The sequence below is a fragment of the Platichthys flesus genome, chromosome 2, assembly GCF_949316205.1.
Source record: "Platichthys flesus chromosome 2, fPlaFle2.1, whole genome shotgun sequence".
Lineage (NCBI taxonomy): Eukaryota > Metazoa > Chordata > Actinopteri > Pleuronectiformes > Pleuronectidae > Platichthys > Platichthys flesus.
Window position 1 is genome coordinate 9,382,384 of NC_084946.1, and position 25,680 is coordinate 9,408,063.

General features: G+C 43.3%; 2 protein-coding genes across 2 annotated transcripts; both read left to right on the plus strand.

Annotated features, from left to right (window-relative positions):
- The first annotated feature begins 3,464 nt into the window (after positions 1 to 3,464).
- LOC133960296 (gastrula zinc finger protein XlCGF49.1-like) lies at positions 3,465 to 5,988 on the plus strand. The gene is made up of 3 exons (XM_062394799.1): positions 3,465 to 3,912; positions 4,911 to 5,227; positions 5,953 to 5,988. The coding sequence occupies exons 1-3, from the start codon at positions 3,465 to 3,467 to the stop codon at positions 5,986 to 5,988; spliced, it is 801 nt and encodes a 266-aa protein (XP_062250783.1).
- A 6,749-nt stretch (positions 5,989 to 12,737) lies between these two features.
- On the plus strand, positions 12,738 to 14,685 carry LOC133960306 (serine/threonine-protein kinase pim-2-like). Its single transcript, XM_062394810.1, has 6 exons — positions 12,738 to 12,873; positions 13,078 to 13,148; positions 13,446 to 13,493; positions 13,594 to 13,815; positions 14,230 to 14,407; positions 14,501 to 14,685. The coding sequence occupies exons 1-6, from the start codon at positions 12,738 to 12,740 to the stop codon at positions 14,683 to 14,685; spliced, it is 840 nt and encodes a 279-aa protein (XP_062250794.1).
- Positions 14,686 to 25,680: the final 10,995 nt, after the last annotated feature.

The window sequence follows — 25,680 nt, forward strand, 5'->3', positions numbered from 1 at the left end:
GGGACCAGAGAGTGTGTGCCAATTACCGGGGCATCACACTTCTCAGCCTCCCTGGTAAAGTCTACTCCAAGGTGCTGGAAAGGAGGGTTCGGCCAATCGTCGAACCTCAGATTGAAGAGGAACAATGCGGTTTTCGCCCCGGACGTGGAACTACGGACCAGCTCTTCACTCTCGCAAGGATCCTGGAGGGGGCCTGGGAGTATGCCCATCCGGTCTACATGTGTTTTGTGGATCTGGAGAAGGCGTATGACCGGGTCCCCCGGGAGAAACTGTGGGAGGTGCTGCGGGAGTATGGGGTAAGGGGGTCTATCCTCAGGGCCATCCAATCCCTGTACTCCCAAAGCGAGAGCTGTGTTCGCGTCCTCGGCAGCCAGTCAGTTTCGTTCTCAGTGGATGCTGGTCTCCGCCAGGGCTGCGCCTTGTCACCAATCCTGTTTGTGATATACATGGACAGGATATCGAGGCGTAGTCGTGGTGGGGAGGGGTTGCAGTTCGGTGGTCTGAGGATCTCGTCACTGCTTTTTGCAGATGACGTGGTCCTCATTGGATCATCGGCTTGTGACCTTCAGCACTCACTGGATCGGCTGGCGGCCGAGTGTGAAGCGGCTGGGATGAGGATCAGCACCGCTAAATCTGAGGCCATGACTCTTAGCAGGAAACCGATGGATTGCTTACTCCGGGTAGGAAATGAGTCCTTAGCCCAAGTGAAGGAGTTCAAGTACCTTGGGGTCTTGTTCGCGAGTGAGGGTACTATGGAGCGTGAGATTGGCCGGAGAATCGGAGCAGCGGGGGCGGTATTGCGTTCGCTTTACCGCACCGTTGTAACGAAAAGAGAGCTGAGCCGCAAGGCAAAGCTCTCGATCTACCGGTCGATCTTCGTTCCTATCCTCACCTATGGTCATGAGGGCTGGGTGATGACCGAAAGGACGAGATCACGGGTACAAGCGGCCGAGATGAGTTTTCTCAGAAGGGTGGCTGGCGTCTCCCTTAGGGATAGGGTGAGAAGCTCAGCCATCCGTGAGAAACTCGGATTAGAGCCGCTGCTCCTTTACTTAGAAAGGAGTCAGCTGAGGTGGTTCGGGCATCTGGTAAGGATGCCCACTGGGCGCCTTCCTTGGGAGGTGTTTCAGGCACGTCCAGTGGGGAGGAGACCTCGGAGAAGACCCAGGACTAGGTGGAGAGATTATATCTCAACACTGGCCTGGGAACGCCTCGGGATCCCCCCGTCAGAGTTGGTCGATGTGGCCCGGGAAAGGGAAGTCTGGGGCCCCCTACTTGAGCTGCTCCCCCCGCGACCCGACCCCGGATAAGCGGATGAAAATGAGATGAGATGAGATGAGAAAATGTTAAAATAAATGTTTTTTTAATAATCATTTTAATAAATAAAGTAACATTTATGAACAGGGTAACAAAATATGACTATATATATAAATACATATACTGTCTGTGTACGTACATGTATGTGTAAATAAAATGTATTCATCTGCAGCCTTTATTTCTAAATATTCATGTGAATGTAACTTTTTTTAAATAATAATCAATCATATTTTATTTGAAAAGTCCAGAAACAAAGGGAACTTCATTACTAGGAGCTGTAGGCGTATGCCTTGTAAATATTGGACAATTGGGGTTCTGTATTAATTGCACTTTAACAAATACTTGAACTATGCACATAAATAACAGCTCTTCACTCTTTCATAACATTATTGTTACTTTATTAGCAGGATTTGCACAGAACAATTTCCACTTTGAATAGCATACTTCCAATCAGGTAATCGACTGCATTAGAGTATATTAATTGTAAATAGGATGTTTCAAGTGCTTTATAAAATTGTGTCTAAAAATCTAGCAGATACTAAAAAATAAGGAACACCTGGAAATGGTAGATCCAGTGGCCTAGTATTTAAGGCGCCAGTTTACCATCATTTTGTGGCTGCGTGGAACATAAGCAAAATATAAATATTGACAACATTGATGAGAGGAAACAGTTTGTCACAAAACAATTAGGCAGCTCTTCCAGAAGAGGGCGCTGCTGCATTCGCGGACCACTAGTTCCTCCTTCTATACAGCTCTCATTCGTCACATGGTGTGACCGTGGCCTGGCGTTAAAGTTTGATAACACGTCATCAAAACAAGATGTTCTGTATCTCGGATATACTCGGACCATGAATCCTTTGATGCAGAGCCGTCAACAAACAACTCCACTCCTTTAGTGACAGTGTCAGTGGCTACAGACCGTAGGAATCTTTATGTCTTGCAAAGGCGACATCTCTCTCTCTCTCTCTCTCAGAATAGGGACATTTCCACAAACCTTGTTAACATCGAGATACTACGAAGATTCATCCTTAACACAGGGTTTATTTAATTTAATGGAGAAAGGAGAAGGAAAGGATCAAGTCCCCCCAGTGAGAGCAATGCTCACCGAGCGGCTCACGGCGGCGGGGGAGGAGATCCTCGCACGGCTTGAGGAAACCTTTGCAGAGTACGAAGACAGAGAGGAGCGGTCCCAGCGGATGATCAGCAACCAGAGATGGCTGCTCGATGACGTGATGAAGGACATAGTCCAGCTGCAAAGAGCAGGTCAGTCCCTAGAAAAAACGCTTCCCTAGGATTTGATGCTGTTGTGAACAAGTCTGTGCAGACAACCTGCTGCTGTGTTGCTCATGTCTGAAACAGAAAGTCTGGACACATTTCTCTTTTACCCACAGATTTAGTCTGAAAGCAGCTTTACCAACTAACTAACGTCCCCTCGCCCTGGCCTCCAAATAACAATTGTTTATTTGGCCTCAATCTGTCAACGACCTCAACATCTCTACTTCCTGATTGTGATCGTTCAAAAATCACAACAGTTGACATTAAAGGACACAAAATTAGTTGTTCAAAACACTTCAGGAAACTCTGAAATGATAAACTTCTGTATTTGTGTTTCAGTGTGTCCTGCAGACGTCCAGCAACTGATGGTGAATAAAGAAAAGGTTCCCCCTGAGCAGCAGAAGTGGAGCCCCCTTGTGGACCGGGAGGACCCAGAGCCCCCCTACATTAAAGAGGAACAGGAGGAACCCTGGACCAATCAGGATGGACAGCAGCTTCAAGGACTAGAGGAGGCTGATGTCAAGTTCACATTGACTCATGTCACTGTGAAGAGTGAAGAAGCTGAAGAGAAACTTAAATCATCAAAGCTTCATTCGAATGAGACAAAGGTGAACATAGCTGACTGTGGAGGACCAGAATCAGCCAGGAACTCAGGTGCTGATGGACACTTAGAACAAGGTACTGAGGACAAGACTGGAGAGTCTTCTGAGACTGAAGACAGTGAGGATTGGATGGAGACCAGGGAACCTCAGACCTGTTTAAATGCAAGAAATAACAGACTAAGTGATATTGGATTTAAGGCAGAAAAAAAAATGTTTAGTTGCTCTGAGTGTGGTAAAAGATTTATCCAAAGGGGCAATCTAAATAGACACATGAGGATTCATACAGGAGAGAAACCGTTTAGTTGCTCTGAGTGTGGTAAAAGATTTATCCGTAGGGGCGATCTAAATAGACATATGAGGATTCATACAGGAGAGAAACCGTTTAGTTGCTCTGAGTGTGGTAAAAGATTTATCCATAGGGGCGATCTAAATAGACATATGAGGATTCATACAGGAGAGAAACCGTTTAGTTGCTCTGAGTGTGGTAAAAGATTTATCCGTAGGGGCAATCTAAATATACATATGAGGATTCACACAGGAGAGAAACCGTTTAATTGCTCTGAGTGTGGTAAAAGATTTATCCGTAGGGGCGATCTAAATAAACATATGAGGATTCATACAGGAGAGAAACCGTTTAGTTGCTCTGAGTGTGATAAAGGATTTAACCAAAGGAGCAATCTTAATAGACATATGAGGATTCATACAGGAGAGAAACAGTTTAGTTTCTCTGAGTGTGATAAAGGAATTTGCCAAAGGGACCATCTAAAGAAACATATGAGGAATCACACATGAGAGAAACCCTTTGTCCTACATTACATTGTACGACAAAGCTCTGGAGCAGTCACGTGCCCCAGCAAATGATTCACAATCAAGGCTGTCCATTTACAATATGACAAACTGGTCCCTGCTCCACCAGTGCTGCCTCACACCAGTGTCACTGGTTTAACCTCCACTATCCAAGCCTCCACCTTTTGTAGTTCAGAGTCATTACAAGGATTTCCAAAGTATAAATTGTTCATCAGTGTCCTGGAAGTTTTCTGCATTGTCCTGGGAGCCTTTATACAAGTGGAGCCTGTTCCTGACTGAACTTTTATAAAAGTGATATTCCATGTTATTTTTTTTTAAATACATTTGATTTTGTCATTGTCAGTTATTGAGTGTGTGTTGATGGTGAACGTGACATCTTCTATCATCTAAGAATTAAATCTACAACTCAATAAACTTTAAAGAAGTGAAAAGGAGATATACTGAACATTATGTCTGCCCTCAGCAGAACTCAGCTCAAAAGTTGATACAGAAAGTTCCTGATTGATTAGCAGCCCGTTGGACTAGTAAGGTCACAGTCAAGCTAATGGAAGGAAATAATTTCCCCCCCTTTTAAAACTTTGCTAACTTTGTGAACATGGAAGGGGAGATAATATGCAACCTGGTCACTTCTCTACATGCTCCTTACTCATCTAACGCATTTCACGACAAAGAATTCACAAAGGAAATAAGAGGAAACAAAGCCAATGTCCTCATAATGCAAACCATCACAAGCAGTGATGAAGCAGGAGTAAATCCAACCCCCCTGCATGTGTTGCAAAGATGATAAGCATCAGTTGCCAAGGTGCCCAGACTTCACATGGAAGGAGCGACGATCATATGTGATGGAGTATAAGCTGTGCTTCGGATTTATGAAACCAGGTAACAACGCAAGGGAATGTCGTCACCGGCACACATGTGATGTCTGTAAGAGAAAGCTACCTACCTGTCTCCATGATTACACCTATAGAGCACACACAGGTGGAGAGGGGACTGTATGCAGTTCGAACACAGCTCCAAACACGGCTAATGAAACCACAGTGGTTACAGCACTAAATGTCACTAGAGTGGGCCAATCAGACATCACCTCCATGATCATCCTGGTGTCGGTGTCTACAGCCAAAAACCCATCTAATGAGCAGCTTGTGTATGCATTGTTAGACACCCAAAATGATAGCACCTTCATCGATGAAGAATTAGCCAATCAGTTACAAGCAGATGCCTACCCTGTAAAATTGAAACTGACCATTATGCTTGGAGAATATACCATTGTGAAGAGTCAAAGAGTAATTGGACTGTGTGTAAGAGGCTACAATTCAAGCTTACAAGTTGACCTTCCTCCCTCCTATAGTAAAGACCACATTCCAGTTAACCGTTATCATATACCCACGCATGAAACAGCAAAGCAATGGTCTCATCTAGAGGGAATTGTCAATGAAATGCCATCTCTCCTTGATTGTGATAAAGGACTTCTGATCGCATACAACAGTCCAAGAACATTAGAGCCCAGACAGGTATTATCTGGAAAAGATAACGAAGATCAAGAAGATCAGATCACATGCTCCTTTCTCAGTGAGTGAACAGGAAAGTGCTGAACATGTTATACTTCAGAATGTGCAAAGCAAGGCCTATGGGAAGGAAATAAAGCTGTTGAGCAAAGAAAGCGAACTGCCACATCACAACAAGCTGCACAAGCTTGATCTATTTCTTGACACGGATGGGCTTCTCAAGGTGGGAGGAAGACTCGGCCAACTTTCTCTGACTCTTTCAAGCACCAAATTGTCATTCCCAAAGAGCATTATGTGACATCACTAATAATAGCTCATAGGCACAAAAGAGTAAAGCTTCAGGGAAAAGGCTTCACCATGAACAACATCAGATCCAGTGGCTATTGGATTCCTGGTATGAGTAGAGCAGTTTCATCATTCCTCTGTCAATGTGTGACTTGTCTCAGACTCAGGGGACCACCAGAGACCCAAAGAACGAGTGACCTACCTGTGGCACTTGTAGAGCCGACAGGACCTGTACAGAGTATTCTTTCTTATTCTTTCTAGCAGAGCAGTTCTGGAGTCGCTGGAGACAGGCACATCATCACAAGGCAGCGTTGGCACACTCCAAGGAGAAACTGGGCGATATTGTGATGGACGCTGATGTACTGTTGCCCAGAGGTGAACAGAGACTTGCCAGGGTTTTGGAGACAGTCAGTGATGGGCTTGTGAGGAGGGTGAAAATCTCAGTGGGAGATAAGAACTTGAATGTAAAGGGTGACTGCTCTGGTAAACCTTCTGTGTTGGAACGTGCAGTGCAGAAGTTAGTTCTGCTGTTAGAAGCTACTTAAGCTATGTTTGCAAAATGCACTGATATAGTAGATGATAAATTATTCGTTGTTATTGTCATTTGATACAAAACACTCATAATTTTGTTGGAGTGTAACTAACCCAACATGTGTTATTGTTTATATCGCCAGAAGTGTCTTTCTGTTATTTATTGTGAAATGTTTTATGCTTTTATTTTGAAATGGTTCTGGTAGATTCGCAGACATCCTGTGATGACAGCATTTTTATTTTTTTTTTGCGACCCTCCGAAGAAGTACAAGTTCTTACGGTGTTTTAAGGTATTTTACGGTGTTTAAGGTGTTATAAGGACAGCTCAAATAAACGACCGGAACATCAGTTTAAGTCTCGATCATCTTTCGGGGATCTGCTTCAATGCTCATGTGACAGATATACATATGAATGGGCTTCTCTCAATCTGTAATGGAAACAGGTGGGAAGTTAGAATGTAGCTTGTTTGTCTGTGTGGGATGTATCTCTGTTGTCCATTTACAGTCAATTAAAATGTTTAATGTTAATGAAATAGAACATTTTATAACAAGTGATCTCTATGTTCATACTGTAAATCTGCTGCAATTTGAACAAATACTAACAGTGTTGGTTGATCTCAGTGTTGGTTGGTTGGAGTTGGTTGTTTACGGCTCATCATCAAAGGATCATGGTCCAGAACATCATGTTATAATGGCCTGTAATCAAACTTTGAGGCCACGCCACGGTCACAACGTGTGATGAAATCAAGTAACCCAGTCAGTTTATATTTCCATCTTGTTTAGGTGACATTCCCAGAAGTTGAAGTTCATCTGATGAAAGCCCTATGACTAGTTCATTAGAGTAACATGGTAGAAAATGGCTAAAATGGCCACCAAATACAAAATGTCGGCCTTCCTTTTTGGTGTAACATATCTATCCAGAATACTTATTTCTTTGTCATAAAAAGACACATGTCCCTATCTATTTTTGTAGATGTAGGCCAATCGTAGTGCCGGGGCTGCCCTATAGGGGGCGCTAGTCAGTGATTTTGCCACGCTCATTCCTTAAAACCATCTGAATGTCTGCAGGGAGGGCGGGGGGGGGGGGGCTGTTAATACACACATGTAGTCTGAGGGAGATAGACCCATGAATACGGAAGTTACAGCAATCATCATGGCGAGTTGATGAACTTTAAGGCCACAGCATTAGTAATGCGCATTATGAAAAGTCCCAGTAATCTTATGGCTACGTTATCAATGTCTTTAGACCCATTTGACACAGTTTGACATGGTTTCGCAAAGTGGATGAGTTGCAATACTTCCAAATGTAAGACGTTCCAAACCACCAGGGGGCGCTGTGATTTTAAGTCATGATTTCTGTGTAGATGTCATCAGATGTCTAGTTTGGACTCGATCGAACCAAATATGTCTGAGATACAGAAACCCGTGTTTTGATGGCGTTTAATCAAACTTTTACGCCACGTCATGGTTGTTGTGATGACACTCATCTTGATTTTAAGTTGATCTGATGAAAGCCCTAGGACAAGTATGTCAAGGTAAAAAATGTGGAATATGGCCAAAATGGCCACTAAATCCAAAATGGCGTTCTTCCTGTTGCGTTTTTCATAATACTCCTTGAGGCTTTTTTGTATGAATAGTCATGATACACCTTTGTTCTGATTTTGGTGAAGATCGGTTAAGTGGAAACCTAGGGGCTGCGTACCAGGTGGCGCTGTTGAGCCATTTTGCCCATTTCCGAATTCTTCGGAATATACACATTTTCACCAATTTCTAATTTACTGCAAACTTTAGAGATTTGTGAGCACATTAAAGCCCTCAAAAAGCCCATTCACTATGCTCAGAATAATCCTTACAATTTCAATAGGGCCTTCCACCGTTTCGGTGCTCGGGCCCTAATAATAATGATCCTTACAATTTCAATAGGGCTATTGCTATAAGGGCTGGAGAGGACACCCAGTCAGGGCTCTCGCCAATAAATAAAAATTCTACTTTCTGGAGAAAGTACAAGGACATAAAGATTGTGGCAATACAGCAGTTTTGGTTGAAGATAGATTGCATACATTAAACAAAACAATTGTTGCATTACATGGATCCAAAGACCCTATTACAGGAATGGCAGTTTTTTTTGTGTCAATATACCAGATTAAAAAATGTCAGTGAACCGGAGAACTTTGGACCAATTGTCAGTTTACATGGTGAAGACGGTAGCGTTTCCGGCAGCATTACAGTTACAGATCAGGAAGGTGCTTTTGTTTACATATTCGTGCTGATCATTAGTGTCGCTAGAGTAATTTACATCTAACATTAGGCAAGACTTAATTAATAAAGATATTTAAGACTCTGTACGGACACTGTTTGGTGCTGTGTACAGCAGGTTCATCACAGTAGTTTTTGTTTTTCTGTGTGAGTGACATACTAATTTAATCAATTTTAAAAAATAAAAGTACAGAAAAGATATCACTGGATTAAAATATGTATATTGTGTGGTTGGTATTAGATAGTAGGGCTTTGCAATGGAAATCAGGACAAACAGAAGAAAAAAACCCTCAAAGAACTCAATGCAGAACTCAAAGATATTTATTGTAAAATTTGCAGAAGGATAAATACTTTGGCAACAATGTGAGACAGCGATTATGTGTGGGCTTGTTGGTGAAGAAGTAGCTTCCTGATGTATTGTTTTCTCCCTTTTTGTGCGTGTGTGTGTGTGCGTGTGTGTATGTGTGCGTGCGTGCGTGTGTAGCCACTGTTCTGTTTCCATTAACGGTGGCCAGGCCTGAAGATCAAGACAAGGGCGCTCCAGCCAGGTATGAGCCAGTCTTCTCTCTAGTGAACAATTGTGTGCGTGTGTGTGTGTGTTTGTATGTGTGTTGGAGGCGCAACTTGTCACCACACATGGTTTTGTCTCTGTATCTGTTTGTATCTAATAATATGTTTGTGTGTGTGCGTGCGTGTGTGTTGGGAGGGGCGACTTGTCACCACACATTGTTCCGTCTCTGTATGTGTGTTTGTGTGTGTGTTTGTGTGTGTGTGTGTGTGTGTGTTCCTCACCTCTGACCAGCTCTGCTTGCTCGGAGGCAGCTCTTTGTCTTTGTGCTGACAGGGTGAAGATGACCGAACGCTTTGCTTCTCCAGTTTTATGCCACAGAGACTCACAACTTTAAACCGAGAACAGGCAAATATGCGCTGGAACCTTTCTCTGTTCTCACACATCGTCATATGTTAAATATTCATTGAGCAAAGTTTTGGGAACAATTCAGCCTCCTTCAGCTGTTCAGTGATACTCTCAGCCTACAGAGGGATTATATTATCTTTCACTGTCATTAGTTTATTAATATTAATATATTAACATATTTAAGAAACATTTAGAAGATATCTATGAGAATACTTAAAAACTGTATCCATCCATCCCTTATCTGTGCCGCTTATCCTTTGTACAACTTTGTATCCTTCTTTTATTGAGCTGAGATGAGAATAAATTGTCAATTGAGTTTCACTGCAGCAGGAAAGTGTGCAGTGACACTGTGAATGTTAGCTCTACTCATGTAGTCATAGTTGTGATATTTTTCTTGAAAAGTCTTCAGATATCTAATGTTAGATTAAGAAATAATTGTTGTTGTATGCTCCTGTATCTTTGTGTAAATCTTTGGTTCACAGTGGGATTTGTCTTAATAAAGTAACGTTATGTTGCAGTGACTGCACACACAAACGAACACAGGTACAAAAAGTACTTAAATAAAGTGCATGAGGAGAAGGAGAAATACTGAACATCAGTCAAGTGGCAACACTCCACTCACTGCCATGATCATGAAACCAGTTAGAAACTTTTGCTTTGTGACATCATGCATTATCCTGCTCGAAGTATCAATTAGAGGAAGGTTAACTGTGGCCATAGGGGGATGAACACGGTCAGCAACAAGACTCATTCACTCAGACCATGATTAAATGGCTGGGTCCTATTTGTGACAAGAAAAGATTCCCCTCACCAGCATCATCAGACATTTGTCCAGTCTTCACCTGTCTGCTTTTAGTGAGCCTGATGTCTTAGTGAGCTCCTTCACTTCAAGGTTCAACATGTTCTTTACTCAGTCAGACAATTGTAATGTTTACTGCAGCAGCAGAAGTTAGTGTTTAACGTTTTGGCTCCCATTACTGCCGTAAATATGATTACTACGATATAATAGGAGTGATGAGCAAATACTTATAACTCCCCTGTCGGAGCTCACATTTGGATGATGGGGTGTTCACTGAACTGCTGCTGGTTTAATTGTTTCTCGTTGCCTAGAGACCAGGGTGTGGACATCCAGTGAGATCAGGAGTTTTAGAAATACCCAAATCCACCAAAGTTGCCAAAATATCACATTTCTCCGCCATTCTGATGAACTGCAGCCACTGACGTGTATCAGCACGATTGGGTGCATTGGACTGCAGCCTCGTGATTGGCTGACTGGATAACTTCCAGAAATAAGAAGTTGAACAGGTGTTCCTAATAAAGTCCACCGATCTTCACAAAAATCGTAGCCCGGGTGTATCATGACCAGACAAACCATAAAATTTCAAGGGGCATTATGAAAAATGCAAATGGAAGCCCGCCATTTAGCATTTAGCAAACAGTATGGCAACAAATGCAGCTGGCTTTCAAACAGTTTGGCAACAAAGGCAGTTGCTTTTGTAGGTAATGATAGTAATGGCGCCACCTACTGGCAACAGGAAATACGCTGTGTTTTGCAACTATCAATCGATTTACATACAATTTTCACAGTGTGTTGTGCAATTGATAACATGGACCGTAATGAGCAAGTAGCTTTCGCTCTAACCCTAACCCTTTTAAGTGATAATACTAAGCTGAATATCTGTGGGTTGGTCTAACAAAACAAGCAAATTAGGGAATGTCTACACATGTTTCTCTCTGTTTTCTGGCATTTTGTAAAAACATATTTTATCAGTGGATCCAAAGAAGAATCTAAAGATTAAAGAGCAAATAATCATTGCAGCTCTGAATGAGTCCAATTTACAAAGATAGACCAAATCAGCCAACCATACTTCACTTAGTCTTTGCAGTAGTATGATGTAATGGCAAGCAGCAGACTGCAGACTGTTTGTTCCCTCACATAAGATCCCATTTCTAAGACTGCTGATATACCATTATGTTGACAAGTGTTTGCTGAAATGTGGAGTTTGTCTTGTATCCCTTGAGAGCATGTGCTGCTGTTGGAATGACTACTAAAGCATGTAGCCTATATCTATCTCCCTGAGCCAGAAAGACAGGGAACATAAGTATGTGTGTTGGGCCCTGTAATCAACACAGCCGCCGCTGCCAGGACATGAGGGCACCGCTTGCCATGGTTCACGAAAAATAAGGTAAACCACACCACAAGCGTATTGAAATTACATACATACACGTGGGCAAACATGCTCAGATACAGAAGCCAAAAAGCTATAAAAAACAACATCTTCATGGCTTTTTCTCCACCAAACCAGATAAACAAAATCAGGTTTACATTGGTGTAAACAGATGGAAAAATGCATTCAGGTTTTAGAGCCTAAACACACACACACACACACACACACACACACAAATCAACAAACAAATCCGAAGAGCATTATGAAACCCAGGGAGATTTGTTTATTCCATTGGCAGCCTCTTCCTCTTCCTTTCTTTCTATGGTAAACCTCCAGTGTATAAGATGAGATCAGTATTCTTCTCTGGCTGTCAGCAAACAGAGAGAGTGGCGTAGCCGTGACCCTCTTGATACCCACAGACCCCGGTGCCTCCTCACTGTGGCTGCCGTCACTCCTATCCCGCGCCATAGGCTGTCTGTAATTAAGAGCCACCCATTTGAGTCGTGTGGACATGTGTGCATCACTCAGTGGAACGATACCATAAGTCAATGTCTATAATGCCTGAAAGTAAACTGTGCAATATTTTTAAATTTATAAGACTATATCTATGTATTCATTTCTGCCAAAAAGCTTAATTGTTGCCTCAAAGCACATTAATGAGATCAATGAGCCACATTGTAGGAGAAAATAGTTTCAGTTGTATTTATTAGGGCCGGAGCACCCTTTTTGGGCTTTTTCAGGTCCTAGACATCCTCAAATTCCCACCAAAGCTGGCAGGAAATTCAAAACCGCACAAAATAATTTTTCTGGAGTAATTTGAAATGCGCAGTTGTGTATCATAAACTAATGCCTCAGCCTCCAAACAGTGTGGCAACTAATGCTGTTGCCTTTAAACAGTGAATCATCAAAGGCAGCTTCCTTTACATATCAGTGGCAGTTTCTTTTTAAACCAGAAGTGCATCTACGAGGTGCATCCGGGCTGGCTGACCCTCCATAATGTGTACATGTCGTTTCCCATGAAAAGAGTTGCCACCTAAGAAGAGGATTCACAAGGCAAAAAGTGGAGAGGTTCCAGCATGGTCCTTGAGTTGCAGTTGTACAACACTGACACCAACACTGGTGAATCAGCCGAGATGCCAGCGGAGAGCGCCCAAAGCTCAGATGGAATCTCCCAAGATGAGATCAAGTTGCTATTGGGCCATACCTTTAGAGGTAGGGTAGCTGCTTTCGAATTGAAGCAATAAGATCAGGCTTGAATTGAGAGTAGTTGCTCTCAATACTCACTCGCAGAGAATTCTATGTAGGACTTCCTGCTTTGTCAGTCCTGGAAAAATATTAAATGTTAAATTAGACGTACTAATGTCGTCAGTTTTTTAATGACTATAGTAAAACATGTATCTGTGTTTGTCTGTGTAGGTGACCTCGATGCCAAATACCAGCAGGGTCTAAGGCTTGAACAGTCAAGCTCTGTCTGTGTTTTTGCTGGCGTGAGAAGATCAGATGGATTTTCAGTAAGTATAACCGGTCTAGGACAGGGGCCATAAAGGTGCCAGAATTAATACAGAGGGGCCAACTATATATCCAACATCATTGTGCATTGATGATTCATTAAGGTTCACCATTAAGTCGTTCCTTGTTTACCATTCGTTAAAAAGCAAATAGTTTAATATATTTGGAAATTGTGACACGGTTACCTGCTTTTCTGTGTATAATTTGGGTATTCTCACAACTCACATGCACAGTTGCCAACTCTTCTACTAAAATGTTCATGATATGTCCTGTAGGTGGTGATAAAATACCTCCGTGAACCCAAAGTGTTACGTCTTGCAGTGGTGAGTGACCTGACCTGACGACTCAGCACTAAACTTTAGCTTTTTCGTTTTCCTTGTGTCTCTGTTGTTGATCAGGAAAATGCATGTGCTTTTCCTTTAGAGGTTAAGGGGTAGGGGGTATTATATCCCCACAGAGGTCGTCCTTATGCACAAAGCCGCAGGTGGACCAGAGATGGTGGGCAAATCTGCGGCCGTGAATTTACTGGACTGGTATGACTTGAACACTGTGGTTGTTCTAGTGATGGAGAAACCAATCCTCAGTGAAAACCTCCTGCACTACATTAAGGAGAACATTGATCTGAGGGACGAGAGCAAGGCAAAGGTACTGATGTTGGTGGAGCGTATTTCTTTGAGTTGCATGTTCTAGTGACCTCCACTATAAAGTTGTAACTGATGGATTTATTATTGGTTGGAAGGTCGAGAAAGTAATTTCAAAACAAATTGGAGATCACGTGATATGATCAAAAGCTCCAAAACAGACACTAAATAAACCTTGTACTCAGGTTGTAATTTTAGTTGCTGCTCCCAGAATTAAGAAAGGCCTTTGGAGCTCAGCTTAGTCTTTTAAGTGGTCAGGACAAAATAGAAATTGAACTCAGTTTGAACTACGATTTTATGAGTCCATAGCTCTGGTACGATCCAGAGCAGCTACTAAATAACCCTTGTTTGTCAGTGCCACCTCGAACCATTACAAGCACCTAAGTAAGGACAAGTTGTGTCTCTTAATCTGTTTAAGGTAATCATGAAACAGCTGTTGGAGGCAGCCATCGATTTACAGAAAAAGGGCGTCTTCCACCGAGATCTCACACCAGAGAACATTCTGGTTGAATTGGGCTCTGCTGTTCCTCGAGTGCGGATCACTGACTTCGGATCTGGCTGCATTTTCAACAACATCCGATACTACTACTTGCCTGGTACTTGCATGTCTCCTAAGCCTTCTTTTCATCAATCTGTTGATCTCTGGAGCTATTCTCAATCTGCTCCTCATTCTATCTTACATATTGTAGGAACCAAAACTCGTGCTCCTCCAGAGTTTCTCATCAGAAGGGAGTACACGCCCGGCCCCATCACAGTCTGGCAGTTGGGGGCACTGCTTTTTGAGATGCTAGATGAATCCAGACAGTTTTCCACCCAAGGGTTCCTCAAGAAGGAAATTCAAATTATGAGTGAGCTGTCCCATGGTAAGGACTAGCCTGAGTTTATCACTGTGCAGTTATTATGTTCCCTTCATGTTAAAGTTCCTCACCCTAGATTCCAGTCTTACTGTCTCTTTGTCTGTCCTCTCTCTTCACAGAATGCCAGGACTTGTTGAGGAGGTGTTTGGCTTCTAAGCCTCAGGACCGAATTACGCTCAAACAACTGCAGCAGCACCCGTGGTTAAACCCCCCATCCTCAAACATGTTTAATTATTATTTTTTTTAGACTGGGAATAAAGTTGAATCGTTGAACATACAACTTTTACATTCAAACACAAACACACACACACACACTCACACACACATACACATTAACATTATAAGCAAGCAGAGAAGGACAAACTCTCAAAGGTTTTGACCAACCAGTTAGGGACAAGGAGTCCAACCAGTCGCTTGCTTTCGCTCTGACAGGGTACATGTTCTGTCGCTGACTACTCAGTCGAGTTCCGTATTCCGGCCGAGGAGAGCGGCTGGGATGCGCTTCGCTTCGCAGAGAGTATTCTCACATGGTCTAGCTGATATCATTAAGGATGAATTAGCGGTCAAAGATGATACTGAAACATTACCTGGATTGATTTCTTTAGCTATCAGACTAGATAAAGTACTGTCACCGCCCGTCTGTGCCCCTCAACTTTGAGTTGAGTTCTCTCTCCATCTTTGTGACAGGGAGGAAGCTGTTATATGAAATTCAGAAGATGAGCTGAGAGGAAAGACCCATTAGACGCCAGCAGCAGTGGGTCAATTGATCAAATAAAAACACTGCCGTAATCTTGAGTTCCCATTGCCGACTGAATGCTGCCCTTTATCAGAGCATAACTAGGGACCTGCAAACATTTGGCGACACACACAGCTATGAGGAGGTGGTCTTTAAATTAGCCTGATAACAATCAAAGATTCAAAGATTTACTTTTGATAGTTATGCTCCCATCAATTCATTTACACAAAAATAACCACATCTTGTTTGCTCGGAATAAAATGTAAACATATTCCACAGTGACACCATTTTTTGTTTCAGATACTACAACCAAATGTGTGGTATCTGTCCCCTAATCCCTGTGCCTTTAGTTTCACAGGTTCACCTGTAAAATCAGGTTTCAAACCTGCAGGTTATCATTTTTTCCTGACCTGGTTTCTCCTCCTCTTCCTCCTCCTGCTCATCTGTCGACTTACTGTCACTGTCCCGCTCACCTTCTCGCACTGGCATGAGTGCCGAAAGCCTCAGAGCCCCCTCCCCACAGTCCCAATTCCCCCCCCCAAAAAAATTAATTAATATGAATTACAGAAAGTTTAGGTTCTCCCAGCAGCCAAGGAGGCCGCTCTAAAATAAGCTGTGGTGGTGACAGAGCCAATGCGTTATGTGCGTCGCAGGCCTGGGGGGCTGCTGGGTAGGGAATGTTGCGGAGGGTCCCTGGGGGCCCGCTGGCCTGGAAATGACACGGAGTGAAGGAAGAGCCCCCATACCCAAGAATCAGTCATCTCATCTGCAGTGGGAGAGGAGGAAGGACAAAGACGCATCGACCCACCGCCGGGCACACACACACACACACACACACACTAACTCACCATGGGAAATGCATGCATCCCATTTCTCTTTCACACACACCTGAATATAATATTTCATGTGTGATTTTTAAATATGGCTTTAGAGAGGGATTAATGCCGGGGATGATGCGGGCCAATTATGGTTTCAGGACATCGGGGGCAGTTCTTCAGAGCTGCCCAGCACAGGAGCACATTTATTCATACAGCTCACACATTTGCAGAAATAGATGGTGGATTTTCAGCTTTTAAAGGCTCTCTTCACCCAAATGACAGAAACATATCAGACATTTTCTTTTAACGTACCTCTCTGGTGTCTGTAGCCATGCAGGTCGCTTTGGGTTTAGGGGTCAATATGAAAGGTGGCTGTGACTTTCAATTAGAAAAATAAATTGTGGATTCATGGACTGTTTAGTGAGAAACACTATTTGCTCTCTTCACAGCAACACCGATTCAGGTCGGTTCACGGAAACTGGCGGTTATTGCTTGGGCATGTCTCATCTATCTAGTAAATCATTTGTAATTGCTCTGACACCTTTGCACCATAATGCCATGAAGCCAAACACAAGCCATCAGAACTATATCAATAAATACAGTATAAAACAACTCAATAAATTATAAGGCATATTGCATTAATACAAAAGTGAACACAAAATGATTCTCAGCGCTGACATAAAACAAAAGGACATTTTACAGATTAAATAAATACCTCTTTGGCCGCTCTTTGAGTCGACATGAAGTCCATTTACTGTTCTCACACTTCAGACATGAACTAAAATAGAAGCGCCTCATGGTTCACCTTGCGTTTTTCTACAGTCACACAATGAACTTGGCTGCAGGGCACCACTACATTAGTTCATGGTAACAAATGTTCAATATATACAACTAATGTATATGTCATTAAAATGTTTTAGTATTTTATGATCCCTATTACATGTTAAACATCAGATTTAAATGATATGATCATCTATATATTCAATTATTTATTGCGTGAATTTATTCTTTTGCTTAACAATTATTTATCGAATGCAATGTAACACCATCTATCAAAGCCCCCCAGCCCAACTCTGAAAGAGACTATAAAGATGCTTGTAATTATCTGGCCTGTATTTTTGAGTTAAAGAGCTCGTAATCATGTGTCAGTCACACCCACTTCTGACACAGGATTGCAATAAACTCAATGGTTTACACGGCCCGCTAATCTTCACATCTCCACAGGGATGGGCTGGAAATAGCTGTGTTGGTATATCTTACCTACCACAAGGTCAATATCTGCCCCCCCATGATGACAGCTACCTGATCTGAAACTACACCGACAGTTTCTGATGGGATGCTTCTTGAGAAACCACCATTAAAGCCCCCAGAGGGTTTGTGCCAGTAGCACACAGGAAATACAATCCAGTGTCAAATGGGACGGACAGAATCCCCCAGGAGGGACACACAATACTGGGAGCCATCTATAGGGAGTTGGGAGGGCGAAATATGTGAAAATCAAGAGCTGTGAAAAGCTTTTTGTGACAACCCACAGTAAGGAGAGGCCTTTTTTTTCTACCGAGAATGAATAAGTATGGCTGCAAGAAATAACTCCACGTGGCGCGGTGTTACTTCCTGCCGTTACAGCTGTGAAATTGCCCCCTGTGAGTTTCCTCCGAGGTGCATGACGATGAAACGGCAAAATGTCAACTCCTCGTTCCTCCTGTAAATATTTAAGAAAACTGTGACTAAAAGGAGAAGTCCTCAGAGAAGGAGGGAAAGAAATACAGCAAGGAGGGGGGGCGGGGCAGAGTTAGTGTTAGTCTTCATGTAACATTTCCCCTGATGCTTCATCTTAATTACCGCCGTGCAAGCCATGCAAATCCGATTGGCCGTTTATGCCAGGAAATTCATAACCACAGTGAGATATTAATTACTCCGGCAGGATTCGTGCTATATTTGATATGCGCGAGGCATCGTGGCCATTACATGCCTCGTGTCTCCGCCTCAGCCCTGCGTGTCAGAGGTAATCAAATCTAAACGTTGACAACAACACATTCGGCAATCAATAAGAGGTAGGAGGGATCCTTATGATGGTGGAGTTCTAATCTCCTCTCTCTTGTGTGTCTTTATCTGTGCCAATATCCTGTTAGCATCTCTCACACGTAATTGTATTAATTTCTCTCCAACGCTGCTCATTTGGTTTGCCTCCTTTACAGCACAGCGTTTTATGTCCCATTGTTCGAAGAGCCATTATTAAATTGTGGTCAAGCCAGCCGACACAGAAATTCTACTGCACTCATATACCGACACTTATGGTTAACACATCCAAACCGCCAAGAAAGGGGATGGCAACGGAGTACTCGAAGTTAGAGGAAGAACACATGTGGGAATAAGTCCGGTTTTCAGAATAAACTGTTGACATGAAGCCTATACAAAATAGATACTTGAAAAATTATTTCTTGGATTACATTTTGACAGTATCAATTATGAGAATTTACTAAATAAGTCACACATTTTTAGCTTCAAGTAGCTAATTTCTGGATACTTCAAAGTACTATATAACACTTTGCTCAATAAGTTCGGAGATTGACTGGTATACCTTTTACAGGACTTTAAAGTATCCTGACATGATCTATTCCACAGTGAAAATGTTGGACTTTACTTTGAAAAATCTCTTAATCCATACAGTAAAAATCGTTGATATTCATGTATGCAGGTAGTCAGGGAGGTCCCGAACACAGGCATATCAGTCTCTCTCTGAACTCATTGAGCAAAGTGTTTTACAGTACTTTGAAGTATCCCGAAATGATCTATTCCACAGTGAAAATGTTGGACTTTACTTTGAAAAATCTCTTAATCTATACAGTAAAATTTGTTGATATCCAGTATGTAGGTAGTCAGAGAGGTCCTGAACACACACAGGCATATCATTCTCTCTCTGAACTTATTGAGCTATTTGTTTTTATAGTACTTTGAAATATCCAGAAGTGAACTGATTTGATTTTACACATGTTGGACTTTACTTTGAAAAAATCTCTAAATTGATACAGTCAAAATGCTATTCATAAAAATGTCACGTGAAACGATATATACTTCTTGTGAATATAACCCAATCCATTTCATTTTCAATTATGCATTTTGTATATACTCCATGTCAACAGCTTATTTTGAAAAAAAACGCTTTGGATGCGTGTACCATAAACGTCAGTGTATGCGCGCAGTAGAATTTCTGTGTCGGTTTATTTGACCACAGAGACGCGTGTGTCTGCTGGTTTGACCGCAGTTAGATTAAGTTGAGTCAAAGCCGGAGCAACCATCTGCTGTATGTGAGGAAGAGGAGCTACATGCGCCTCGCTGTGATGTGAGCGTAATGTCCCCAGCAAAGCGTGATTCAGAGAGTGGGGTGAATGGGAAGCGTGAGAAGGAGAACACCAAATGAAAACAGACAGAAGATGAAGGATGGACGGACGGAAAGAGAGAGGAGAGGGGGAACTGGGCTTTATCTTCATCAGTGGGGCAACACTGACCTCTGCTGGCGAGCTCAACCATCTTGTCAGCGCTCGTTTCGCACACCAATGCTGGCTTCAAAATTGCTTGCTTAAATCACCCTCCAAGTGAATGAGAGGGAACACGGATCAAGCGCGTTGAGAAGCAGAAAAAAGAGGAGAAAAGAAAAACATAAAGCACTGGGCCAATTACTGGCCCGGCTTCTGTGTTGCTCTTCTAAAAATGTTATCAATCACCCGCTCCAATGTGGGCCACCCACAACGTGGTCCCCAGTTTAACGCCCCGCAGCTCCAGCCACAGGGAAACGAAACACCGTGGGGAGAGGCGGCAGGGCACGTGTGTTCGTGACAGTGCACACCTTGAACTTCAAGAGAAGAGTCAGACAGGATCTCACTGTCAGTCAGTGAGACCCCCCCCCCCCCCCCCCCCAAATGAAAGAGAGGACACGTCCATCTCTCTACAGGCTCCTCTGGCGTGGCTCCGTGCTGCCACCTCGAGCTGACAGGGGGGGGGTTAGGGGCCAGGAGGGGCAAACAGAGAGTTTAAAGATTCGGAACCAGCTCATGCGCAAGAGACGATTTCGGAGCCATACACCCCTCTGCGTGTCTCCGTGTGAGTGTGCGTGTGTGTGCGTGTACGTGTATTCCCGTCTAGCACTCATCCTCGACTAATGATGTACTGGCCTGTACGGGCGTAGCTGCGGAGCCGTTTACAGGGCTGGCACGTGTTAATGGCCCTGGCACCCCGCGCCCACGGTAAAGTGAGACATCCAACTGGCTTGGCGTGGCGGCCAAAGTGACCCAGCGATCAGCTGGCTAAGCACCTAAGAAAATCCCAGCAAGCTAGAAGCGAGAGGCGTGAAGGCTCTACTGAGTGACAGCACCGCGGGGAGCCTCGCCACAGGACCTTTTCCTGCTCTTGCCGGTGTTTGGTGCTGCCCCTCCCTCCGTCGCTCCGTCTCTCTTCACTTGGTTTCTCCTACCTGCAGTCTTTGCACCAGGACACGAAGCCAGCACAAGTTGATCAATGTCAGCCAAGCACGTGACCCTTGTAGAGCACAGCCCATCCTGATCTTCCTGTACTTGTTTCATCGTGTATTTGGATTTCAATCCCTCTGAATCTGTATTGTTGTGAATATTGTTGTCTTCCTTATGAGGACAAAGACAAGTCCCTACATAATCCTAAACATTTTTTTTTAACCCCAATTTTTTTAAGGGTTGGGTTAAGTTTAAGTTCAGGTTTAGGTTAATGTTAAGTCAGGGTTAAGCAAGTAGTTGCTGTGGTTAAGGTTAGAGTTATTGTAATGTCCTCTGAAGTCACAGACGGAGAGAGTGTGTGTGTGTGTGTGTGTGTGTAAGCGCCCATATGTGTGTGGGGCTTCTAGCTGATGCACTCTATGACATATTGAGGTAATAAAAAGCTCCTCCGCGGGGATGGCGATGGCCCACTAATTAAACACCCCCTATGCGACCTTATTACAGGCGCCAGTTGCCATAGAACCCAACAACATCCACTGCGGCCTGCGTCAAACTGTATCTCCTGTCTCTGAATCATAGGAAAGTGTGGGTGTGTGTGTTTGGGGGGGACAAAGGGACGGATGTGAAGCTGCAAGGTCATTACCTCAGAAAGACGAATTACACTGCACACACACGATAATCCCCTTGCACAGGACGGAGGCATTGACTTGTAAGACAGACTTGTTTTCACGGCTGTGTAAAAACATTTCATCTGACAGCGTTACAACAGTTTGCTCGTGAACCATCCGCTAAAGCAGCGCACTATTCAGACAGGAGGCAGTTTCAGTTCCTTCCACAGTCTCAAGAGAAGAAAAACACCATATGCACAACTTCTGTGCAGATATTTAATACTGTACCTTCATTGACGGGCTGCTTTATTAATGAGATTATATTCACCTCAAGGGCAAAACTGCTCCAACACAAAGAGAGAGCTCTCCCGAAATGGTGTCATGACACCAAAGTATAACATGGAAAGAGATAAGAGAAAGAAAAAGAAAAACTAAGATCTGATTTAGAAATGCACAACCCAACAAAAGCTTCATTGAACGTTATTTTATCTTTTCTTTTCCCCAAAAACACATTATGAAAGAAATCACTGAACTCAACTTCACCGTTCAATGAGAACTGATCTGTCGTTGTTTTTTTTTGTCTGATAGGGACAGTGCTCACATATCAACAGACAAAACACTTCAGAAGAGCCAGTTAGCTTTTTATGCTCATTTCCATCTGTTATTACAAGGCAAACTGAAATAAAATAAAATGACCTATAATTAAAAATACATCTTTAGTTAGGTCATGTCCATTAAACATAGCATCCACACTAGCTGTACAACTTTGACACACTGCAGCCGATTAATACGAACTGAGACCCAACATTTTTTTTATTCATGAGCAGAAGTGAAGGAGATTTTGATGTGAATTCTTTCTGTGTGAAGTTTGCATCTTCATACAGTTGTTTTGCTACTAAATTTAAAATTATATTGCAATAATTATTGATATCTATCTGAAACCCTACTCAACCAACAAGGCATTTGTCATAGTCCAGGTGCAGCACAGAGTATTAACGTTTCTATAACTGCAATATCTGTGTGAGTGGAAGTGTGTGTGTGTGTGTGTGTGTGTAGGGTCAGGCCTCCTGAAGGAAGGTGTCCTCTGATTTGGTCCGCTGTGGGGCGGGGGGTCAGCGCGACAGACGACTCAGCACCTGTCAGCGGCCGAGTCCGACTCATCAGTCACCACCTCCATATGCTGCCCATTAAAACGAGACGTGTGGGCACCGGGCTGGCAGAGTCCACACACCTAGTGACCCTCTCCACATCTGTTGACAAAAACCTTAAACACCTGCAGCGCGGAGCGGGGGGAGAGGACAGGCAACAGGGGAAGGGAAGGAAAGCAAAGAGGAACAGCAGCCATGTTTAAATGTAGAGAATTCACTTTTCTGCTTATTAAAGTCAGCGAGCACACACAATTCCTCTCATCATCGGCTACATTATGATACAATACACAACCGTATTTTTTAGCTTTTATTAATCCCATGAAACAACCAAGACCTGCAAATTTGTGACATTCCTACACTGTGTATAGCACTCAGCCTAATTCAAACCCATAAATCTCTACTGTATAATATTTTTTTGACTTTGGTTGAATAAGTGCTATTGAGTATTTGTGGCAGCAGACTAGTATGTGAAGGAATAAACTAGAATATCCATGTTCATCATAAAGAAGGACCTTGTCACACAGGCCAATAATCTCACTGATGATTTTTTGTGTTGTTTTGGGGGAATAGATATTTACATCATAGAATAACTGACTGTGTCCATACTGATCAAACTTTAAACACTTTGCAACAATAAATACTTTGCAACAATAAATAAGAAAGATAAAGCGTCGCAACATACAATGGAAATGGTGTTATATATCTGTTCATGTATAGTAGTTTGTCCTTCTTGAAGAAAATTGTACTTTGTTGTACTTGTACTCTTGATTCTTGTTGTTCTGGGTTTGTACCGTTGTGGTTGAATGCACTTATTTTGATGTCGCTTTGGATAAAAGCGTCAGGTAAATGTTATGTAATGTTGTCGTTTTGCTGCAGTGACAGTCAATGATCAGTCCCTGTGAAGCCTACAGCAGATTCTCAGGATTTGTCTGAGAAACAGTTGTCAATGTCAGAGAGTGTTGTCAGAGAGCGCACTCCTCCGACAGGGTTCACTGAACACCTAATGCAGATGCAGGTCATGAGATCAGGTGCATATTCCATGTATAGAGAAGTTGTCTGTAAACTGTCTACATCAGACACAGGGGGAAAAAAGGCCTTGGTCCATGTCACATCCTTCCACAAAATTGCGCGATAATCCATCCAGTAGTTTTTAGGTAACCCTACTATCAATCCAAAAACAAAAACAAAATAACAGACAAACGCAGATGAAAACATAACCTCCTCAGCGGATCAATGTTAAAAGCATGGTAGGCAGAGCAATGCAGGATATATGTGAGTGTAGCCTGAGACAAGGAGTTAAGAGTTAACAGTGAAAGAAAATCCGTCAATCACACTGTGGTGTGAAAGGTAAGTGTACATGTGCATTTGGGTGCAAGGCCTCGTGTGAATGTATCCATGTGAGATTGCGTATGTGCGAGCAATAGCCAGCATATCTCTGCTGAAGCCTAATGTGCCTGTGTGTTTTTTGTATGTGTGTGTAGTTCCGAGTGTGAGGCTGCTTGAGTGTGTAAAAGAAATGCAGAGGGCATTCTCTTCAAACACACGGTATTCAAAGAGCAGAGAGTTTCAAAAGGAGACAGCACTGAGGGCAGTGGGGTTTGAACTGTGTTTGTGAAAAGCAGTCTGCCTTTTAATGAAAAAGAAAAAAAGGAATTCCTGAAGTGCTTTTGCCGAGTTTTCTTGAGGAAGTGGCGGAGCCAGACAGACAGGGAGAAAGGCAGTTTACTGACCAATCAGAGAGCGATGAAAGAGAGGAGGGAGTCGGGGACTGGAAGGCGGAAAGGAAAAGACGGGGGAAGAGAAAGAGCAGGACACATAGAGGAAGAACAGTGGCCCGGGGCGCTTCTACGTGCTGCGCCTCCTTTCTCCCCTTTCTTCGGCGGGAGGAAAGAGAATGAGAGGAGTCGGAAAAAAGAACAAAAACCCACTTTCCATGCGTACCTATGGGAGAGCTGAAGCCGGCGGTGCCCCATATAGCTGTAACAATCTGACCTCGGCGCGGCAGGAGTGATGGCTCGTGAATTACCATGTCAGTGGCCCGGTGCCCCGTCATGCCAGCTCCCTCACACACACATAATAAACACACTCCATCACCTGCTCGCCTCAACCACACCACCCGAAGAGGGCATATTAATTATAGATGTACGTTAAATTACTTTCATTACCTCCCCTTGCTCAGTGGACGGGACAGAGACAGGGATGATGGATGGAAAGCGGTTCACTATAACTCCCCCATGTAGTAAATGGCCCTTCTCTTTCTTTCTCTAACCCTGTCGTTCTTGATTTTGCACCAATTCCTCCTGGTTTCGTGGCTCTCGTTCTCCTTTTTGTCTCTTTCCCGCATGCAACCCTGCTTCATGGCCTCCTGTGGAAAGGAGCAAACTGAATAAACCGGTATTTTATTGGACGCCACCAGGTCTGATGCTCAAGTCATTTGGGCTAAAGTGACTGAGCAAATGTGACCATGTTACTTTACTGAGTCAGTAGTTGATTTAAATAGTTGCACACTTTACATTTTGCTTAAAGTTATGATATGTATGACTATAAATTAGATTTGATATTCTTTAGAAAACAAATATGACCTTGTTGGTGTGAAGGTGTTGTGACATTTACTGTGTAAGCCCTCTTTGATGAATCTTTGCTGGACTGTTAAGACTGGGTCTCCAGTGGGAATCACATGACACCTGACATCTACAAGTTCTAATGAAGACATCTCTAATGTGGAAATAGCACAACTCGGGTGTTATCTAGCCTTATCCCTCAGTGTTCTCCCTGAGCAGACAACAGAGCAACACATCTCGTCGACAAATCTAAAGGCCACCGCAGGATCCTCTGTGTGTGTGTGTGTGTGTGTGTGTGTGTGTGTGTGTGTGTGTGTGTGTGTACGTGTGTGCACACTTGTCCTCACTTCACCGTGCCCTGTAAGTTTGATCTCACTCCGGCGACAGAAGCATTACATCGGTAGCCTGTGCTTGCTCAACACCCCGGGCCCATCTAATCTCTGCTGCTCTGAAACATCCCATTCAATTTCTTCTGCTGATAGATGCCATTGCTCTCTGAGCCCTCTGGGAGCACAATCCGTCCTCCCCGCTTGTCTCAGACTCTTCGCTTGTGTAAGACCACTCCAGATTCATCAGGTCAGCCCCCTACTGTAAACAAGCCGAGATCTGACTCACACAAATCCAAAGGTCACGAGAAGGGCTGATAATCAACATCTACACAGCGCTCTCCTGTAC